Source organism: Hemitrygon akajei, chromosome 30 (assembly GCF_048418815.1).
Source record: "Hemitrygon akajei chromosome 30, sHemAka1.3, whole genome shotgun sequence".
NCBI lineage: Eukaryota > Metazoa > Chordata > Chondrichthyes > Myliobatiformes > Dasyatidae > Hemitrygon > Hemitrygon akajei.
This window is the reverse complement of record NC_133153.1, coordinates 40,269,724-40,286,544: the sequence shown is the minus strand read 5'-3', so window position 1 is coordinate 40,286,544 and position 16,821 is coordinate 40,269,724. Positions and strand designations below refer to the sequence as shown.

Below are 16,821 nucleotides of genomic sequence, written 5' to 3'. Positions count from 1 at the left end.
CACATAATGATGATGATCGTAGACAAATTAGATTGAGACAAACACTGGTCAATAAACAATTCGCATCGACACTAAACAATAAACCTAACAAATAGAAATGTTATTTTATACAGCAAATATGGCCTAGAAATTGACCAGTTCAGCAGAAGTTGGGACTGAATGCAGCTGCATCGTAATTATCACAGCGACATCAGCCATCACTGTCTGGTTTGGTACAGCATCCTCTCACAATAAACATAAACTGCAGGTCAGCAGAAAGGTCACTGACTGCAGACTACCGTCACTGCAGGGCCTGTATGCGTCTGGACAAAAGAGGTGGCCAGGAAAGATCATATCCACCCACCAGACTGACTTTTCCAAAACCTTCCTTCTGGAAAGTGCTCGAGGGCTATTAGGGGGGGTGGGGGTACACAGTACACACAGTAAACACTTTAAACCTCTGTTTATAATACTGTTTACATTATAAATACATGCTGATTTCGGGTAGATGGAGCTCGTCAGCCTGGGAAGGCAGTCCATCAAGGAAAGGGAAAACTCGGATTCCAAACCTCCTTGCGGGTATTCCCACTCATGGGAAAGGCTTTGGGAGTAAACCCTGAGGACAAACCTAGAGCTGGAGTCCCTAAGGCAGTCCGATGTTGTCTTCAATCTCGTTCTGGCAACTCCTGCGATGACACCAGTGCCAAGCTGTATCGGCCCTTGCCCTTCCCTTGGACAACGTCGGTGTCATGTAGAGGGAAGACTTGCTGCACGGGCAACTGCCGGTCTTCCATACAACCTTGCCCAGGCCTGCACCCTGGAGAGGACTGAAGCAAGACTTTCCAGGTGCAGATCCATGGTCTCGCAAGACTAACAGATGCCTCGTCATCATCACTTGCTGATATTTATGTATTTATGCACATTTTGTTCCATATCTGTACTTCAACCTCTAACATGAGACATGGCACATAACAAACGAAAGAACTGACGTAATCTTACACAGTAAAAATAAAATGCATGAAGTCTTTTTACCTCAGATAATGGCCAAAACGCCTGAGTCTCCTCTTGCTTTTCAGAAGCCAAAAAGCAAACTTGGTCTCCTGTAACTTGGAGAAACTTTGAAATAACAATGGGTGGGACAGATGCGAAACAGTTAGCATAACCCAATTACAGTGCGGGCGATCGGGGTTCGATTCCCGCTGCTGTTTGTAATGAGTTTGTGCATTCTTCCCGTGACTGTGTGGGTTTACAAAGATGTACAGGATGGTAGGTTGAGTTGCTCATATGGGTGTAATTGGACGGCAGGGGCTTCATGTGCTGGAGGGGCCTGTTACCTTGCTGTGTCTCTAAATTAAAACAAGCTGGCAGGAGCCATGACGTCAGTGTACAGGGTGTGGGAACAGGAAGGAAAGTACTCCCTATCAACTGGTCTGGGTCACAAACAATTGGCTCATGAGTCAACCAGCGTCTATGACAGAAAATAAGAGGGTTATTTATGAGCAGTCCAAAATACTGCATGTTATTAACCTGATTTTCATATTTAAAGTCGAGTTTGACAAGTTCTTGATAAAGAAGGGTATCAACAGTTACAGGGAGATGGGGTTAAGAAGGAAAATAAATCAGCCATGATCAAATGGCAGAACAGTCTTGATGGCCTGAATGGCCTAATTGTTATCCTATGTCTTATGCTCTATAAAATCCTCCTTTCATTTTGCAAATAACTGTAGGGAAGTTTTGGTGTTCTACGTGATTGGAGGTGTAAATTCCTAATATCTGTATTAACCATCTCTGCCCTTGGAAACTAGTCTCTGGCTGTGCACTCATTGGCAGAGAAACAAGCCATCCCTTCCAACTGGTACAGTGGTCTTAGACTGCCCTTCATCTTGTCTGAGATCTTCCTTCTATCTTCATCACCATCATTATGTGCCGTGTCGTGTGATGTAGAAGGTCATTGTCCCATTATCATGATTATTGTTGGAAAATTTTTCTACATTGCCTTCTTCTGGGCAGTGCCTTTACAAAACGGGTGCCCCAGCCATTGTCAATACTCTTCAGAGATTGTCAGTGGTTGCATAAGCAGGACTTAGGATATTCACCAGGTGTTCATACGATCACCCACCACCTGCTCCCATAGCTTCACATGGCCCGGGTTGGAGGGGGTTTGTGTGCACTAAACAGGTGCTACATCTTGCAGGCTGGCAGACGGAAGGAGCTCCTTACACCTCCTTTGGTAGAGACATATCCCTACCTGCCATCTTATTATGTCAGTAGGTCTTTTGAAAGTAATGCGCAAGTAGAAGATTCCTTAAAAACTTTGGATTGTGCTGTTTCTCTGCACTGCAGTTCCTCCTGGCTTTGGTTCAGCATCGTTCTCCTCAAAGCATTAGAAAGTTACTGATGCAAGATAAAACCATATCTTGTGAAACCATTTGAATTAGATCAGTGTACATTGTCATAAATCGTCACTGCGCAGAAACAGATCCTTTGGTTTATTGAATATATCTTGTTTTCTGCCTCGTCCCCATCCACCTGCACTCGGACCATATCCCTCAAAACCTCTCCCGTCCAGGTACCCATCCAAACCTCTCTTAACCTGAAGCTGCATCTATTGCTTCCACTGGCAGCTCGTTCCTCGCTCTCACCACCCTCTGAGTAAAGACTCTTCCTTCAGATTTGCGGTAGCGTAGGGGTTAACGCAAAGCATTACAGCGTGAGCTGTAAGATGGCAGTTTGATACTCGCCGCAGACTGGGAGCATGATATTTTTTATTGACTGTGATACAGTGTGGAATAGGTCACTGTCCCTTCGAGCCGTGCCATCCAGCAATCCCTCCATTTAACCCTAATCACAGGACAATTTACAATGACCAATTAACTTACTAACCAGTAAAAAACACAAAATGCTGGCAGAACTCAGCAGGCCAGACAGCATCTATGGGAGGAGGTAGTGACGACGTTTCGGGCCAAAACCCTTCATCAGGAGTTTTGGCCCGAAACAACGTCACTACCTCCTCCCTTAGATGCTGTCTGGCCTGCTGAGTTCTGCCAGCATTTTGTGTTTTTTATTTATTTCCAGCATCTGCAGATTCACTCGTGTTAACTTTACTAACCAGTACTTGTTCGGAACTAGGAAGGAAACCAGAGCACCTGGAGGAAACCCAGTCACAGGAGAATGTTACAGGCAAGGGCGGGAATTGAACCCATGTCACCTTTACTGTAAAGTGTAGGGCTAACCAGTACTCGGCTGTGCCGTCCCATATTGTGTTGGCTTTGGAAGTGGTCTGGCCTATGAGCTTCCTGTGCACAAATTAGCTGCTGTGTTTCCTAAACGGAGGTACAGGCCTGCAGTGAAAAGCTCTTCATTGATTATTCGGCATTTCAGGGAGATTTGAAGCCATGACAGGAATATATAAATGTTTCTCTGCCCCTCCCTCTCTTTGTGCGTCTTTGTCTCTGTCTCGTCCTCTCTGTTACCAAAGATTTGCTAAAATGCCGAAACAATGCTTGTGTTATTTTGGTGGCAACACGGGGCTACTAGGGGCAGCTTGCTGTTGGATTCAGACCATCAGGCTAAACGAAAGTTCAATTCATTGCTGTTAGACTTCTCGTGAATTAACTGTAGTGTTGTAACTCCCCTCATACTTGTGCCCTGTGTTTCAGCTGTTGCTGGGTGTGCGTCGTGTGTGAAGCTCCTCTTGGACCATGGAGCTGTTGTCAACGTCAAAGATCAGGTAAGTGTGCGTTGGTGCAAGTGTAATGAACGCTTCTGTGTTTGTGCAATGGGGCAATGATTGAAATGGGCAAGGGCAGTGAATACCTCTGGAGATGTGAATGGGGCAAGTGTGAAACGGTGACTCTGCAAGGGGGTGTTATTAACCACCTCTGATGATAGAATGTGATTAATGCCTCTGGGGATGTGAACTGCAATAAGTTCAAAGTACATTTGTTAACAAAGTGTGTGTACATTATACAACAAGATGTGTATAGTAGGAAACAGACAACTGGGCAACTCACGGTCATGTTACCAGGCTAACAGATGTTTTAGATCAATTAATCAGAGATCCAAGTTCAAATCCCGGCACAGAAGCTGGAGAATCAAGTAATTAAGTTGCAGACACAAGATTCTACAGTTCCTGGAAATCTTGAGCTACACACACACAAAATGCTGGCGGAACTCAGCAGGTCAGGCAGCTTCTATGAAAATGAATAAATGCCAAACGTCAAGTCAAGTTGCTATTTATTGTTGTTTCGACCGTAACTGCTGGTACAATGCACAGTAAAAACGAGACAACGTTCTTCAGGACCATGATGCTACATGAACAATACAAAAACTACACTGAACTATGTAAACCAACACAAACACTACACTAGACTACAGACCTGCCCAGGACTGCATAAAGTACACAGAACAGTGCAGGCATTACAATAACTAATAAACAAGACAATAGGCACAGCAGAGGGCAGTAGGTTGGTAGTCCGATGTTACATAAATAATCAGCTGAATGGTGGTGCCCGGGATTCCGTCCGTTTCTGTACTCTCGCCGAGTATTTCATTGCCACAGATGTTGTCCAATTTAATGTCCATCGGAGAGCAGAATGGACAGGAGAGCCGGCCGGCCGGCTAGGGCTCGAGGTCGCACAATCTACCCAGCAGATTTTCATGAATCCATAGAATGGCCTAGAACACAGTGACATTTTTAGGTACATTCAAATACGACACTATTTAACCAGAGTTGTTGATGTACAGCCTTATCAACAGCAGAATTAGAAATTTTCAAGATTTTGAATTCGGTTTACAGCTCAATACCAAGTAAATCAATTTCTCAATGATATAATGCCCTCTCTCATGCCAAAAATGAAAACACATTATATATTAAAGAGAAGTGGCAGAAAGAAGCGGAGTTGGTATTTTCAGAGGAGGTTTGGGGGAAAATATGCAGCTTTCAGTCATCTTCAACTAACTCTTTGGTTTGGAGAGAACATTGCTGGAAAAATATAAGATACTTCAAGACCCCATACCAAGAAAAATATAAGGACACAAATGTGGCGTGTTGGAGAAGATGTGGCTTCAAAGAGGCAAATCATTTCCATATTTTTTGGGATTGCTCTAAATTAAGTTTATATTGGAAAGATATTCACAGAACATTAGTTAAGGTATTTAAGATACAGATACCTCTGGACTTTGTGACTCTCTATTTGGGGCATGTATTGTTTTCCGAACGGAAGAAAGATATAAAATTGCTGCAGGTCCTTTTAGCGGCAAGTAAGAAATCAATCACCAGAAAGTGGCTAAATCCAGTATCACCTACTTTAGAAGATTGGCATGAAATTGTTTTGGAAATATTTAAAATGGAAAAGATGACTTACTCCCTGAGAATTCGAGAGGAAAAATTTTATCAAATTTGGAATAAATGGATTGAATTTATAACCCCAATGCGAGCAGACTTTAGATCACTCTCTTAATGGTTCATACTGCTTTCCTCATCAACATAGTAATAGTGTTAACGTAAGCTCCCTTGGTTTGAATGTTCACTGTTTTATTTCTGGAAAATGTGGAATTAACGCAAGTAAAGAAAAAGATTTGGGGGAAAAAAAGATAAATTGAAGTAAATGAGTAGACAGGAATTGGATAAGTATGTTTATGGGTAGGAGCAAACATGAATGTGTTAAGGTACAAACACCTACGATGGAAGTTACATAGGGTTACACACATTATTTTAGGCAAGAAAGAAATGGACGAGAAGAGATACATGGAAATTATTATTCAAACACTTATTAATATTTTTAACAATTAATATTATTATTTAGCTTAATAGTGTAGAATTATAATTGCACACAAATATCTATTTAAGTGCCTAATTATTTTTCTTTTAATATCATCTCAGTGTGTACTTGTGAATATATAAATATATATAGATTTATACATATAAAAATGGAAAAGGCTTTATATGTAAAAAAGGATTGTGTAATACTTGGGAATACCTTATCCAAATAAAAATAAAACTTTTTAAAAAAAAAAGCAAAAAAAAAAAGAAAGAAAATGAATAAATGTGATGTTTCCGGCCGGAGGCTTCATCAGGACAGGCAAAGAACAGGACAGAAGCCAGAATAAGAAGGTGGGGGAGAGGATGAAGAGTACAAGTTGGCAGGTAGTAGGTGAGACCTGGTGACGGGGTAGGTGGGTGGATGGGTGGGAGAGAAATGAAGTGAGAATCTGGGAGATGATGGGTGAAAGGGGGACAGGGCTCAAGAAGAAGGAGTCTAATAGAAGACAGTGGATCATGGAAGAAAGGGAAGGAGGAGGGGAACTAGAGGGGTGAGGTGATAGGTAGTTGAGGAGAAGAGATAAGGGAGGAACCAGAATGGAATGGAAAAAGAGAGGGGGAGGGAAAGGGAGGAAATGACTGGAAGTTAGAAAAATTGTCATTCATACCTTCAGATTGGAGGCTACCCAGATGCAATAAGAGGTGTTGTTCCTCTAACTTGAGTTTGTCTTCATCATGGCAGTAGAGGTCATGGACTGACATTTTGGAATGGGAAGTCAAATTGAAATGGGTGGCCACTGGGAGATCCTGCTCAGAGTGAGGGTGCTTGACAAAGCAGTCCCCCAGTTTGCGTTGGGTCTCATTGATGTAGAGGAGGCTGCAGAGGGAGCACCGGATACAGTAGATGATCCCAACAGATTTGCATGTGAAGTGTTATCTCATCTGGAAAGACTCTTTGGGAGTAGGAGAAGAGGAAGAACTTTCTATTCCCATTTCAACATGTTTCTTCATGGCCTCCTCCGCTGCGATCATGGGGCCAAACTCAGGGTGGAAGAGCGACACCTCACAGTCTGTTTGAGTAACCTCCAACCTGGAGACATCAGCGTGGATTTTGGAAGGTATTGTTTGAGGAGCAGATGGGGCTTGTCATCTGTGGTTGGCAGCTCATTTAGGAGAAGGGAAACTCTGATCTCAAAGCTCTGCTGCCTTGTGGCTCTACCTACTCATGGGGAGGCTTCAGGAGTAATCCCAGAGGGAAAACCCAGAGCTGGAGTCCCTAAGCAGATCAACGTTGAGTTCAATGCTGATTGGCAACTCCTGCGAGACTGCTAGTGTCAAACCACATTAGTCTCTGCCGTTTCAGATGCGTGGAGAAGGGCAGCCTGTTGCATGGGCATCAGCTTGCTCTCCATATTGTACGGCTCTGGCTTGCATGTCGTGTAAACGGCTAGGATTTAACATCCATGGCCGACCTTGACCAATGGCGGGCCTCATGTCAGGGGAGCCTTGGTGTGTTGTCGAGTCCTGTGGTGGAGAATCCAAACTGCTGTGTGTTGGTGTGGATTGAGTGAATGGTTGTGGATGAGGTGACTGTCAAGCGGGCAGCTATGTCAAATGCATTGGGGAATTGGCTGGAGAAGCTGTGATTTTCCTCACTGCCTTTGTCGTCTTTGCCTCGTACTCAGGACGGAGGGACCCCTCTGCTGCTGGCTGCCCAAGCGTGTCATCCCGCGGCATGCCGGCTCTTGCTGGATCGCGGAGCAGAAATCAACTCCAGGGATAAAGAAAGCAGGTAACTTGGAAAAAATCTGCAGGTTTGAACAAAATGTATCACATCTAAATTCCACTATTAAATGTTGTCCAGTGGACGATGTGTGGTTGATTCTTGCTGAGATGCACAGACCAGAGACAATCCCAGTTAAAGATAACCCAAACGATTCTGCGGATGCTGGAAATCTTGAGTAACATACACAAAATGCTGGAGGAACTCCGCAAGTCAGGTTGCATTTATGGAGAGGAATAAAGAGTTGATGTTTTGGGCCGAGACATTTCATCAGGTCCTGCAGAAGGGTCTCAGGCCAAAATGTCAACTCTTTATTCCTCAGCAAGATTAAAATGCTTGAGAAACTCAGCAGGTCGGCCAGCATCTATGGAAAGGAGTAAGTGTTCATATTTCAGGCTGAAATCCTTCATCAGGTCTGGAAGGGAAGGGGGCAGCAGCCAGAATAAGAAGGTGGGCGAGGGGAAGGGGTACCAGGTGAGACCAGGAGAGGAGGAAGGTGAGTGGGCTTTGAACTTAAGCTGGGAGGGGACCATAAGGGAAAGCAGAGGAGGAGGACAACCAGAGGAAGGTGATGGGCATTTGGAAAGAAAGATTGAGAGGGGAGCCAGAATGGCAAAACAGGAGGAGGGAGGGAGTAGAGTTTGACTGGTTGTAGAACGCAATGGTCTGTGGGCACTGCAGTTCAGAATCAGAATTAGGTTTAATATCGCTGGTGTATGTTGTGAAATTTCACAATGCGTAGAACTAGAATAAGGTAAGACAGTAACAATGCAAATGAAGTGTAAAAGTACAGAGAAAATGCAGGTAGCAAAGTACAGGATCAGAACAAGTTAGATTGGGAGGCTGAGTCCATCTTATCACATGAGAAGTCTATTCAAGAGCCTGATAAAGTGGGATAGAAGCTGTCCTTGCGCCTGGGACGTGCTTTCAGCCTTTTGTATCTGCTGCCCGATGGGAGAGGGGAGAAGAGAGAACATCCAGCTGGGTGGGGACTTTGATCTTGCCGGCCGCTTTCCAGCATATTGTCATTATCAGTGGTTTTCCTGTACCGATCTCCAGGGAGCGTGGTTACTGAGCTCAAGGTCAAGGTTTCCGAGCTTTGGGTGGGGGAGCTGCTTTTACTGATCTGATTATCCGTTGTTTCAGGACGGCACTGATGGTGGGCTGCAAGTCGGGTTGCAAGGAGGTAGTGGAGGTTCTGCTAAACCACGGAGCGGACGTGAGTCTGACGGATCAGCACGGGCACCAGTGTGTCCACTATGCACAGCTCTCTAAAAACCCCGAGGTGTTGACTTTGATCAGAGCTGCGGTGGAGAAGACGGTGAAAGGTGAGCTTGTATTGATGTACACAATCATATATCTGGTGAAGTCTGGATGGACTGTCTCGTAATTCGTGTTGTGGGACTGATAGCTGTGATCTCAACTGGCAAACCACCTGCAGTACTGTGCAAAAGTCTTAGTCACATATATATAGCTAGAGTGCCTAAGACTTTTGCACAGTACTGTATTTGTCAACGTGGAGCTGAGAGTGAGTTTGTAAATGTAGTGGGAGCAGAGGATGTTGGGAATGGCGAGGGTGGAGTGCTGTGGGAGGGTGTGGGACAGGTGGCAGAGAAGGAGTGCCAGGGACGGGGGGGTGACAAACCCAGTCCTGAGACACCGGGCAAGGTCATTTGATTCCAAACAACTGGTTTATTGATCATTACAGAATGTCTCTCTGGTGCTTCCTGCCCCCTCTACTCTCCTTCCCCTTTTCCCAACCATGATCCCCCTCTCCCTGCCCCCTTCCTACTCTCAGTCCACATTAGAGACCCAGATCAGAATCAGGTTTATCATCACTCACACATGTTATGAAATTTAATTTTTTTTGTGGCAGCAGTACAGTGCAATACATAAAATCACTACAGTACTGTGCAAAAGTCTTAGGCACCCCAGCTATATACTGTATATATGTCTAAGCCTTTTGCACAGTTACTGTACTTTGTAATTTATTTTGCTTCCTATTGTCCTTATTGTCTGAATCAGAGGATCCTTGGTCCAGGGGAATAGACAATGCTCGGTACAGTATTGAGGGTATTGAATTGAATTGACTTTATTTCTTACATCCTTCACATACATGAGGAGCAAAAATCTTTACGTCATGTCTCTGTCTAAATGTGCAATCATTGTAATTAATAATAATTTATAATAAATAGAACAGTCAGTGTAACATAGACATGCACTCAGATCAGCGTGAGTTAATCAGTCGCTGGCCTGGTGGAAGAAGCTGTCCCGGAGCCTGTTGGTCCTGGCTTTTATGCTGTGGTACCGTTTCCTGGATGGTAGCAGCTGGAACAGTTTGTGGTTGGGGTGACTCGGGTCCCCAATGATCCTTTGGGCCCTTTTTACACATCCCCCTTTGTAAATGTCCTGAATCAATGGAAGTTCACAACTACAGATGCGCTGGGCTGTCCGCACCACTCTCTGCAGAGTCCTGCGATTAAGGGAGGTACAGTTCCCATACCAGGCAGTGATGCAGCCAGTCAGGATGCTCTCAATTGTGCCCCTGTAGAAAGTTCTTAGGATTTGGGGGCCCATACCAAACTTCTTCAACCATATGAGGTGAAAGAGGCACTGATGTGCCATTTTCACCACACAGCTGGTGTGTACAGACCACGTGAGGTCCTCGGTGATGTGGATGCCGAGGAACTTGAAGCTGTTCACCCTCTCAATCCCAGATCCATTGATGTAAATAAGGGTTAACCTGTCTCCATTCTTCCTGTAATCCACAACCAGCTCCTTTGTTTTAGCAACACTGAGGGAGAGGTTGTTTCCTTGACACCACTGTGTCAGGGAGATGACTTCTTCCCTGTAGGCCACCTTGTTATTGTTTGAGATTAGGCCAATCAATGTTGTGTTGTTGGCAAATTTAATTAGCAGATTGGAGCTGTGGGTGGCGATACAGTCATGGGTATACAGGGAGTAAAGGAGGGGACTCAGTACACAGCCCTGAGGGGCTCCTATGTTGAGAGTCAGAGGGGTGGAGGTGAGGGAGCCCACTCTTACCTCCTGCCGGCGATTTGCTGTGCTTCAGAGGCATTGTCTTTCAGCTGAGGCAGTCTTACTCACCCTGAGGGATTTGAGATCACGAGTGTCCTGTGGCCAATATTTTCCCTTTGCATCACAATATAATAGAGTCATAGAAAGTTCAGCACAGAAACAGGCCCTTTGGCCCATCTAGTCCATGTCAAACCATTTAAACTGCCTACTCCCATTGACCTGCACCGGGACCACAGCCTTCCATCTCCCTATACAAACTTCCCTTAAGTGTTGAAATTGAGCCTGCATGACTTGTGCTGACACCTTGTTCCACACTCTCAACCCTCCGGGTGAAGATGTTTGCCCTCATGGTCTTCTTAAACTTCCCACCTTTCACCCTTAAACCCTGACCTCTGGGTCTAACAGAGTGAATGGGGGGGGAATGGAGGGAGACGGGTCTGACGGGGAATGGGGTAGACGGGTCTGACGGGGAATGGGGTAGACGGGTCTGATGGGGAATGGGGGAGACGGGTCTGATGGGGAATGGGGGAGACGGGTCTGATGGGGGGAATGGGGGAGAGGGGTCTGACGGGGAATGGGGGAGAGGGGTCTGACGGGGGAATGGGGGAGAGGGGTCTGACGGGGGAATGGGGGAGAGGGGTCTGACGGGGGAATGGGGGAGACGGGTCTGACGGGGGGAATGGGGGGAGACGGGTCTGACGGGGAAATGGGGGAGACGGGTCTGACGGGGAATGGGGGAGACGGGTCTGACGGGGAATGGGGGAGACGAGTCTGATGGGGGGAATGGGGGGAGACGGGTCTGACGGGGAATGGTGGGAGACGGGTCTGACGGAGGAATGGGGGAGACGGGTCTGATGGGGGGGATGGGGGAGAGGGGTCTGACGGGGAATGGGGGAGAGGGGTCTGATGGGGGAATGGGGGGAGAGGGGTCTGACGGGGAATGGGGAGACGAGTCTGATGGGGGGAATGGGGGGAGATGGGTCTGACGGGGGGAATGGGGGGAGACGGGTCTGATGGGGGGGGATGGGGGGAGATGGGTTTGACAGTGGGAAGGGGGGGGGGGGGGTTTGACAGGGCGAATGGGGAGCGTGTCCCAGCAAGCAGTGCCTGTTCTCTCCATTACACATATAGAGTGTTTTGTTAAAATCTTAGATGACATTTAATTTTCACAAATTTCTCAGTAAGTAGAGGTGCTGGCGTGCTTTGTTCATAATGGCACACGTGCTGGACACAGACTGGATCCTCTAAAATGATAACACCCCTGAGGAATTTTGTTGCTGACCCTCTCCACCTATGACCCCCCAGTGAAGACTGGCTCATGGACTCCCGTTTCCTCCTGAAGTCAACAGTCAGCTTCTTGGTCTTTGAGAGGTTCTTCTTGTGGAACACTCAGTTCAGAGTAGTGGTGAGTGGAGTTATCCACGCTGGTTCAGGAGCCTGATGACCGTTCCTGAACCTGGTGGCGTGGGACTCAAGGCTCCTGTACCTCTTTGCCAGATAGTTGCAGTCAGGAGAGAGCATGGCCTTGGCTGGCGGGTGGTCCTTGATGGATGGTGCTTGGGGCAGCGTTCCGTGTAAATGCACCAGTGCTGGGGAGGCCTTTGCCTGTGATGGACTGGGTTTAATCCATCATTTCTCTGTAGCTTTCCCCTGTGATGCAGCCAGTTAGGATACTCTCCACTGTGCATTTATAGATGATTCTCCATGATCCAGACTAATCGTTCAATATTCAAGTACATCGAGGCAATACACAAGGAAAACAGAATGAAGAATGTCGTGTTACAGATGCAGAGAAAGTGCAGTGCCATGACAGGGCAGATTGAGGGATCAGGAGTTTATTGTAAAAGACGTCCAGTCGTGAGTCTTATAACAGTGAGATAGTAGCTGTCATTGAGTCTGGTGCTACATATTCCCAAGATTTTGTCTCTCTCCAGTGGGAGGGGGCAAGAAGACAATGTCTGGGGTGGACGTGCTACTTTATTATGTTGGCTGCTCTCCTGAAGCAGAGGAATTGTCACCATTATCATCATTATGTGCTGTGCCATATGATGTGGGTGATTGTGGCCTCGTGACCATGATTGTTCTTGGCCAACTTTTCTACAGAAGTGGTTTGCCATTGCCTCCTCCTGGGCAGTGTCTTTACAAGACGGGTGACCCCAGCCATTATCAATACTCTTCAGAGATTGTCTGCCTGGCGTCAGTGGTCGCATAACCAGGATTTGTGATATGAACCAGCTGCGCTTATGACCATCCACCACCTGCTCCCATGGCTTCACGTGACCCTGATCAGGGTGGTGGGGTGTGGGGGGGGGGGGCTAAGCAGGTGATACACCTTGCCCAAGGTTGACCCTCAGGCTAGTGAAGGGAAGGGCGCCTTACACGTCCTTTGGTAGAGATGTATCTCCACCCCGTCACTCGTAGTGTAATTGCAGACTGAGTTAATAGAGGGGAGGTTGTTTTTGATAATGGATTGGCTGTGTTCACAAAGCTCCCTCAAAGAACCAGCAGAGGCACGATTTTGTGATTTTGAACCCTTCAGCAGCTTTCCATGAAGATGAGATACCAATATAGAACAAGGCATTACGGTGATTTGTTACGTTAACTGCTCATTGTAAATGCAGATTGTTGACGTACAAAGCTACGATAGGACTCGTAATTGGGCGATGCACCTGACTATAAATTATCCAGTTTATTCATTGTTGATAGATTGGAGCACTTTCATGTGTGATTAGAGTTTTATCCGGTGAAGTGAACTATAATTGTCTGAGGGGAAAAAAAGCAGTTATTCATGATTTATGAGGCAGCTAATGTCTTGAAACAATCAAGTGTGCATTTTCCTAAATCAGCTGAATAAACCACTCATGTGAAGGCAAAGTGTGTGGTCCATGTCCTGTGCATAATCATCAAGTGAGACGGTGTATGGAAATGTGAATGAAGGATAGGAGGGGCAGGTTCTGTCAGCAGAAGGTCATGCTTCTGGTTATGGCCCCATAAGTTAGAAAGGAAATTTGGTCACCTTGTGGCGTTCTGCCGATGGAGTTCAACCCAGAAAAGTGTGAAGTGATACACTTTGAAATGTCAAACTTGAAGACAGAGTACAAGGTTAATGGCAGGATTCTTAGCAGTGTGGAGAAACAGAGGGATCTTGGGATCCAAGTCCATAGATCCCTCAAAGTTGCCATACCAGTTGACAGGGTGGTTAGGAAGGTGTATGGTGTGTTGGCTTTCATTAGTCAGGGGAGTGAGTTCAAGAGTGGCCAGGTAATGTTGCAGCTCTATAAATCCCTGGATTAGACCATACTTGGAATATTGTGTTCTGCTTTGGTCACGTCAGTATAGAAAGAACATGGAAGCGTTGGAGAGGGTGCAGAGGAGATTACCAGGATGCTGCCTGGACTAGAGAGCACGCCGTATGAGGATACTTTGAGTAAGCTAAGCTTTTCTCTTTGGAGTGATGGAGAGTAAGAGATGCCTTGATAGAGGTGTACAAGATGATAAGAGAAGAGAAGGGGTAAGAGGGGAGTCAGAATGGCTGCTGTCCTCACCTGACTATCATCTCCCTCCAGTGCCTGCCTTCCCTCTCGCACGGTCCACTCTCCTCTCCTATCAGAGTCCTTCAGCCCATCACCTATTTCACCTTTCACCTCCCAGCTTCTTACTTCACCACCTACCTTCCCCCTCCACCTACCTTCCCCCCTCCACCTGCATTCCCCCCCTCCACCTGCATTCCCCCCCTCCACCTGCATTCCCCCCCTCCACCTGCATTCCCCCCCTCCACCTGCCTTCCCCCCCTCCACCTGCCTTCCCCCCTCCACCTGCCTTCCCCCCTCCACCTAACTTCCCCCCTCCACCTAACTTCCCCCCCCGCCTAACTTCCCCCCTCCGCCTGCCTTCCCTCCCTCCGCCTGCCTTCCCTCCCTCCGCCTGCCTTCCCCCCTCCGCCTGCCTTCCCCCCCTCCGCCTGCCTTCCCCCCCTCCGCCTGCCTTCCCCCCCTCCACCTGCCTTCCCCCTCCGCCTGCCTTCCCCCCCTCCGCCTGCCTTCCCCCTCCGCCTGCCTTCCCCCCTCCGCCTGCCTTCCCCCCCTCCGCCTGCCTTCCCTCCCTCCGCCTGCCTTCCCCCCCTCCACCTGCCTTCCCTCCACCCCCCCCCCCCCCCCCCCCCCCGTCCACCTGGTCTAGCATCTCCCAGCTTGTGCTCCATCCCCTCCGCTGGCTTCTTCCACCTTCCTCTCCAGTCCTACTGAAAGGACTTGGCCCAAAATGTCAAATGTTTATTATTTTCCACAGAGGCTGCCTGACCTGCTGAGTATCTCTAGCACTGTGTGTGTGTGTGTTTCTCTGGATTTCTAAATCAAAGTAAATTTATTATTAAAGTGCATATATGTCACCATACACTATCTTGCGATTCTTTTCCCCCACTATCTGCTGGATTTCCAGCATCTGCTGAACTCTTTCGTTTATGAACTGAGGCATACTTTGAATGGCCACTGTCTGTGCACTCTGTAACCAAAGTAATAGAAGAGGAAAATCTTTATTAAAAATAATAATACTCCCTGGCCTCCCATTACCATGAAAGGTGACTGGGTGGCTGAGTTATGAAAACTGTAATGATATGCATTCTGCCTTAAGCAGGTCCATGCATTCCACAATAAACACCTAGATGAATGTAAATCAGGCAATTTTGTTTTGAACTTTCTATTCAAAACTGTCAAAGGGGAAGAATTTGTAATGTGCTTTGTATTCATTCAGTGACTCTGTTTTATCTTTTCCTGGTGTCGAGAAGGATTTTTATCCTCCTGTAACTGGGTCATTTCACTTCACAAAGCTGAGGTTTATAGCGGTTCTTTTCTTGTACCTGCTTTGATTTTAATTTTCAACTTCGGTAATTTAAAATCACTTCACTTTTCAATTCCTACGCTTGCAGTCTCAGCAGTGTTTTATATTCAAATGGAATTCATTTGACAAATTTTCTGGTTAAGTTCACACTTCTGTGAAGCTCGAATGAAATGTTCAGAGCGTGGTATTTAAATCATTTGCATATCTCATTAAATATTCTTTGCATTGGTTTATAAGCTTCTTAAAATAAGGTTGAAAGATTACAGAGAAAACTTACAAGGATGTTGCCATGTCTGGAAGACCTGAGTTAGAAGAAAAGATTGAATAGATTTGGACTGTATTTAGAACTTGGAAGATTGAGAGGAGATTTGATAGAGGTATGTTAAATTATGAGGGGTATAGATAGGGTAAATGCAAGCAGACTTTTTCCGCCAAGGTTGGGTGGGACTACAACCAGAGGTCATAGGTTAAGGGTGAAAGGTGGAATGTTCAAGGGGAACATGAGGGGAAACTTCTTCACTCAGAGGGTCATGAGAGTGTGGAACGAGCTGCTAGAGCAAGAGGTGCATGCGAGCTAGATTTCAATCTTTAAGTAAAATTTGGATAGGTACATGGCTAGTAGGGATATGGTCCGAGTGCAGGTCGACGGGCGTAGGCAGTTTAGATGGTTTTGGCATGGCCTGTTTCTGTGCTTTTCTATCACTCTATGACCTTGCAAGAGGATAAGAAATAGGAAAAGGAGTGATCCGTCCTGTCTTCCAGTTTGCTTCAGTGAGTCATCAAATACTACAGAATTGAAGCAGGCCTTCGGCCCATCTAGTCCCTGCTGATCTGGTCTTCTACATAGTCTCATTGGCCCACACTTGGAACATAACCCTCCATACCCTCCGATCCATGTACTTAACCAAACTTCTCTTAAAATTGGGGCGCCACGGCAGTGTCACAGTTAGCACAATGCTATTACAGTTCAGCGCGTCAGAGTGCAATTCCGATGCTTTCTGTAAGAAGTCTGTACGCCCTTCCCCTGAGAACATGGGTTTCCTCGGGGTGCTCTGATCCTCCCACATTCCAAAGACGTACAGTTAGGAGGTTAATTGGTCATTGCAAACTGTCCTGTGATTAGGCTCGGGTTAAATAGGTGGGTCGCTGGGCAGAGCAACTTGTTAGGCCAGAAGGGCCTGCTCCACACTACATCTCAAAAAAAACTAAAGGTGAAATGTTTCACTGAGTTATGGATAATTTTCAATCTTGCTGCCAATTTCCATCACTCTGCACATCTCTTGGAATCTAAGTTGTGTCTTAAGCCATTTAAACTCTAATATACAGCAACTCCTCTGCTTGCTCTCATACTCTCACACATTTTCCAGTGGTTTAATTTCCCTCGGTTGGGAAATTTTCATAATTGGCCCCATGTGCTTAA

General features: G+C 46.4%; 1 protein-coding gene across 6 annotated transcripts in view; it reads left to right on the top strand.

The window, feature by feature from the left end:
- uacaa (uveal autoantigen with coiled-coil domains and ankyrin repeats a) overlaps positions 1-16,821 on the top strand; it is a 187,580-nt gene that overhangs the window by 122,466 nt on the left and 48,293 nt on the right. For all 6 annotated transcript variants that reach the window (XM_073032667.1, XM_073032666.1, XM_073032665.1 and 3 more), the window contains exons 6-8: positions 3,639-3,709; positions 7,429-7,535; positions 8,673-8,854. In XM_073032667.1, the coding sequence (XP_072888768.1) occupies positions 3,639-3,709; positions 7,429-7,535; positions 8,673-8,854 (360 nt within the window). The remainder of the gene's footprint in view (positions 1-3,638; positions 3,710-7,428; positions 7,536-8,672; positions 8,855-16,821) is intronic.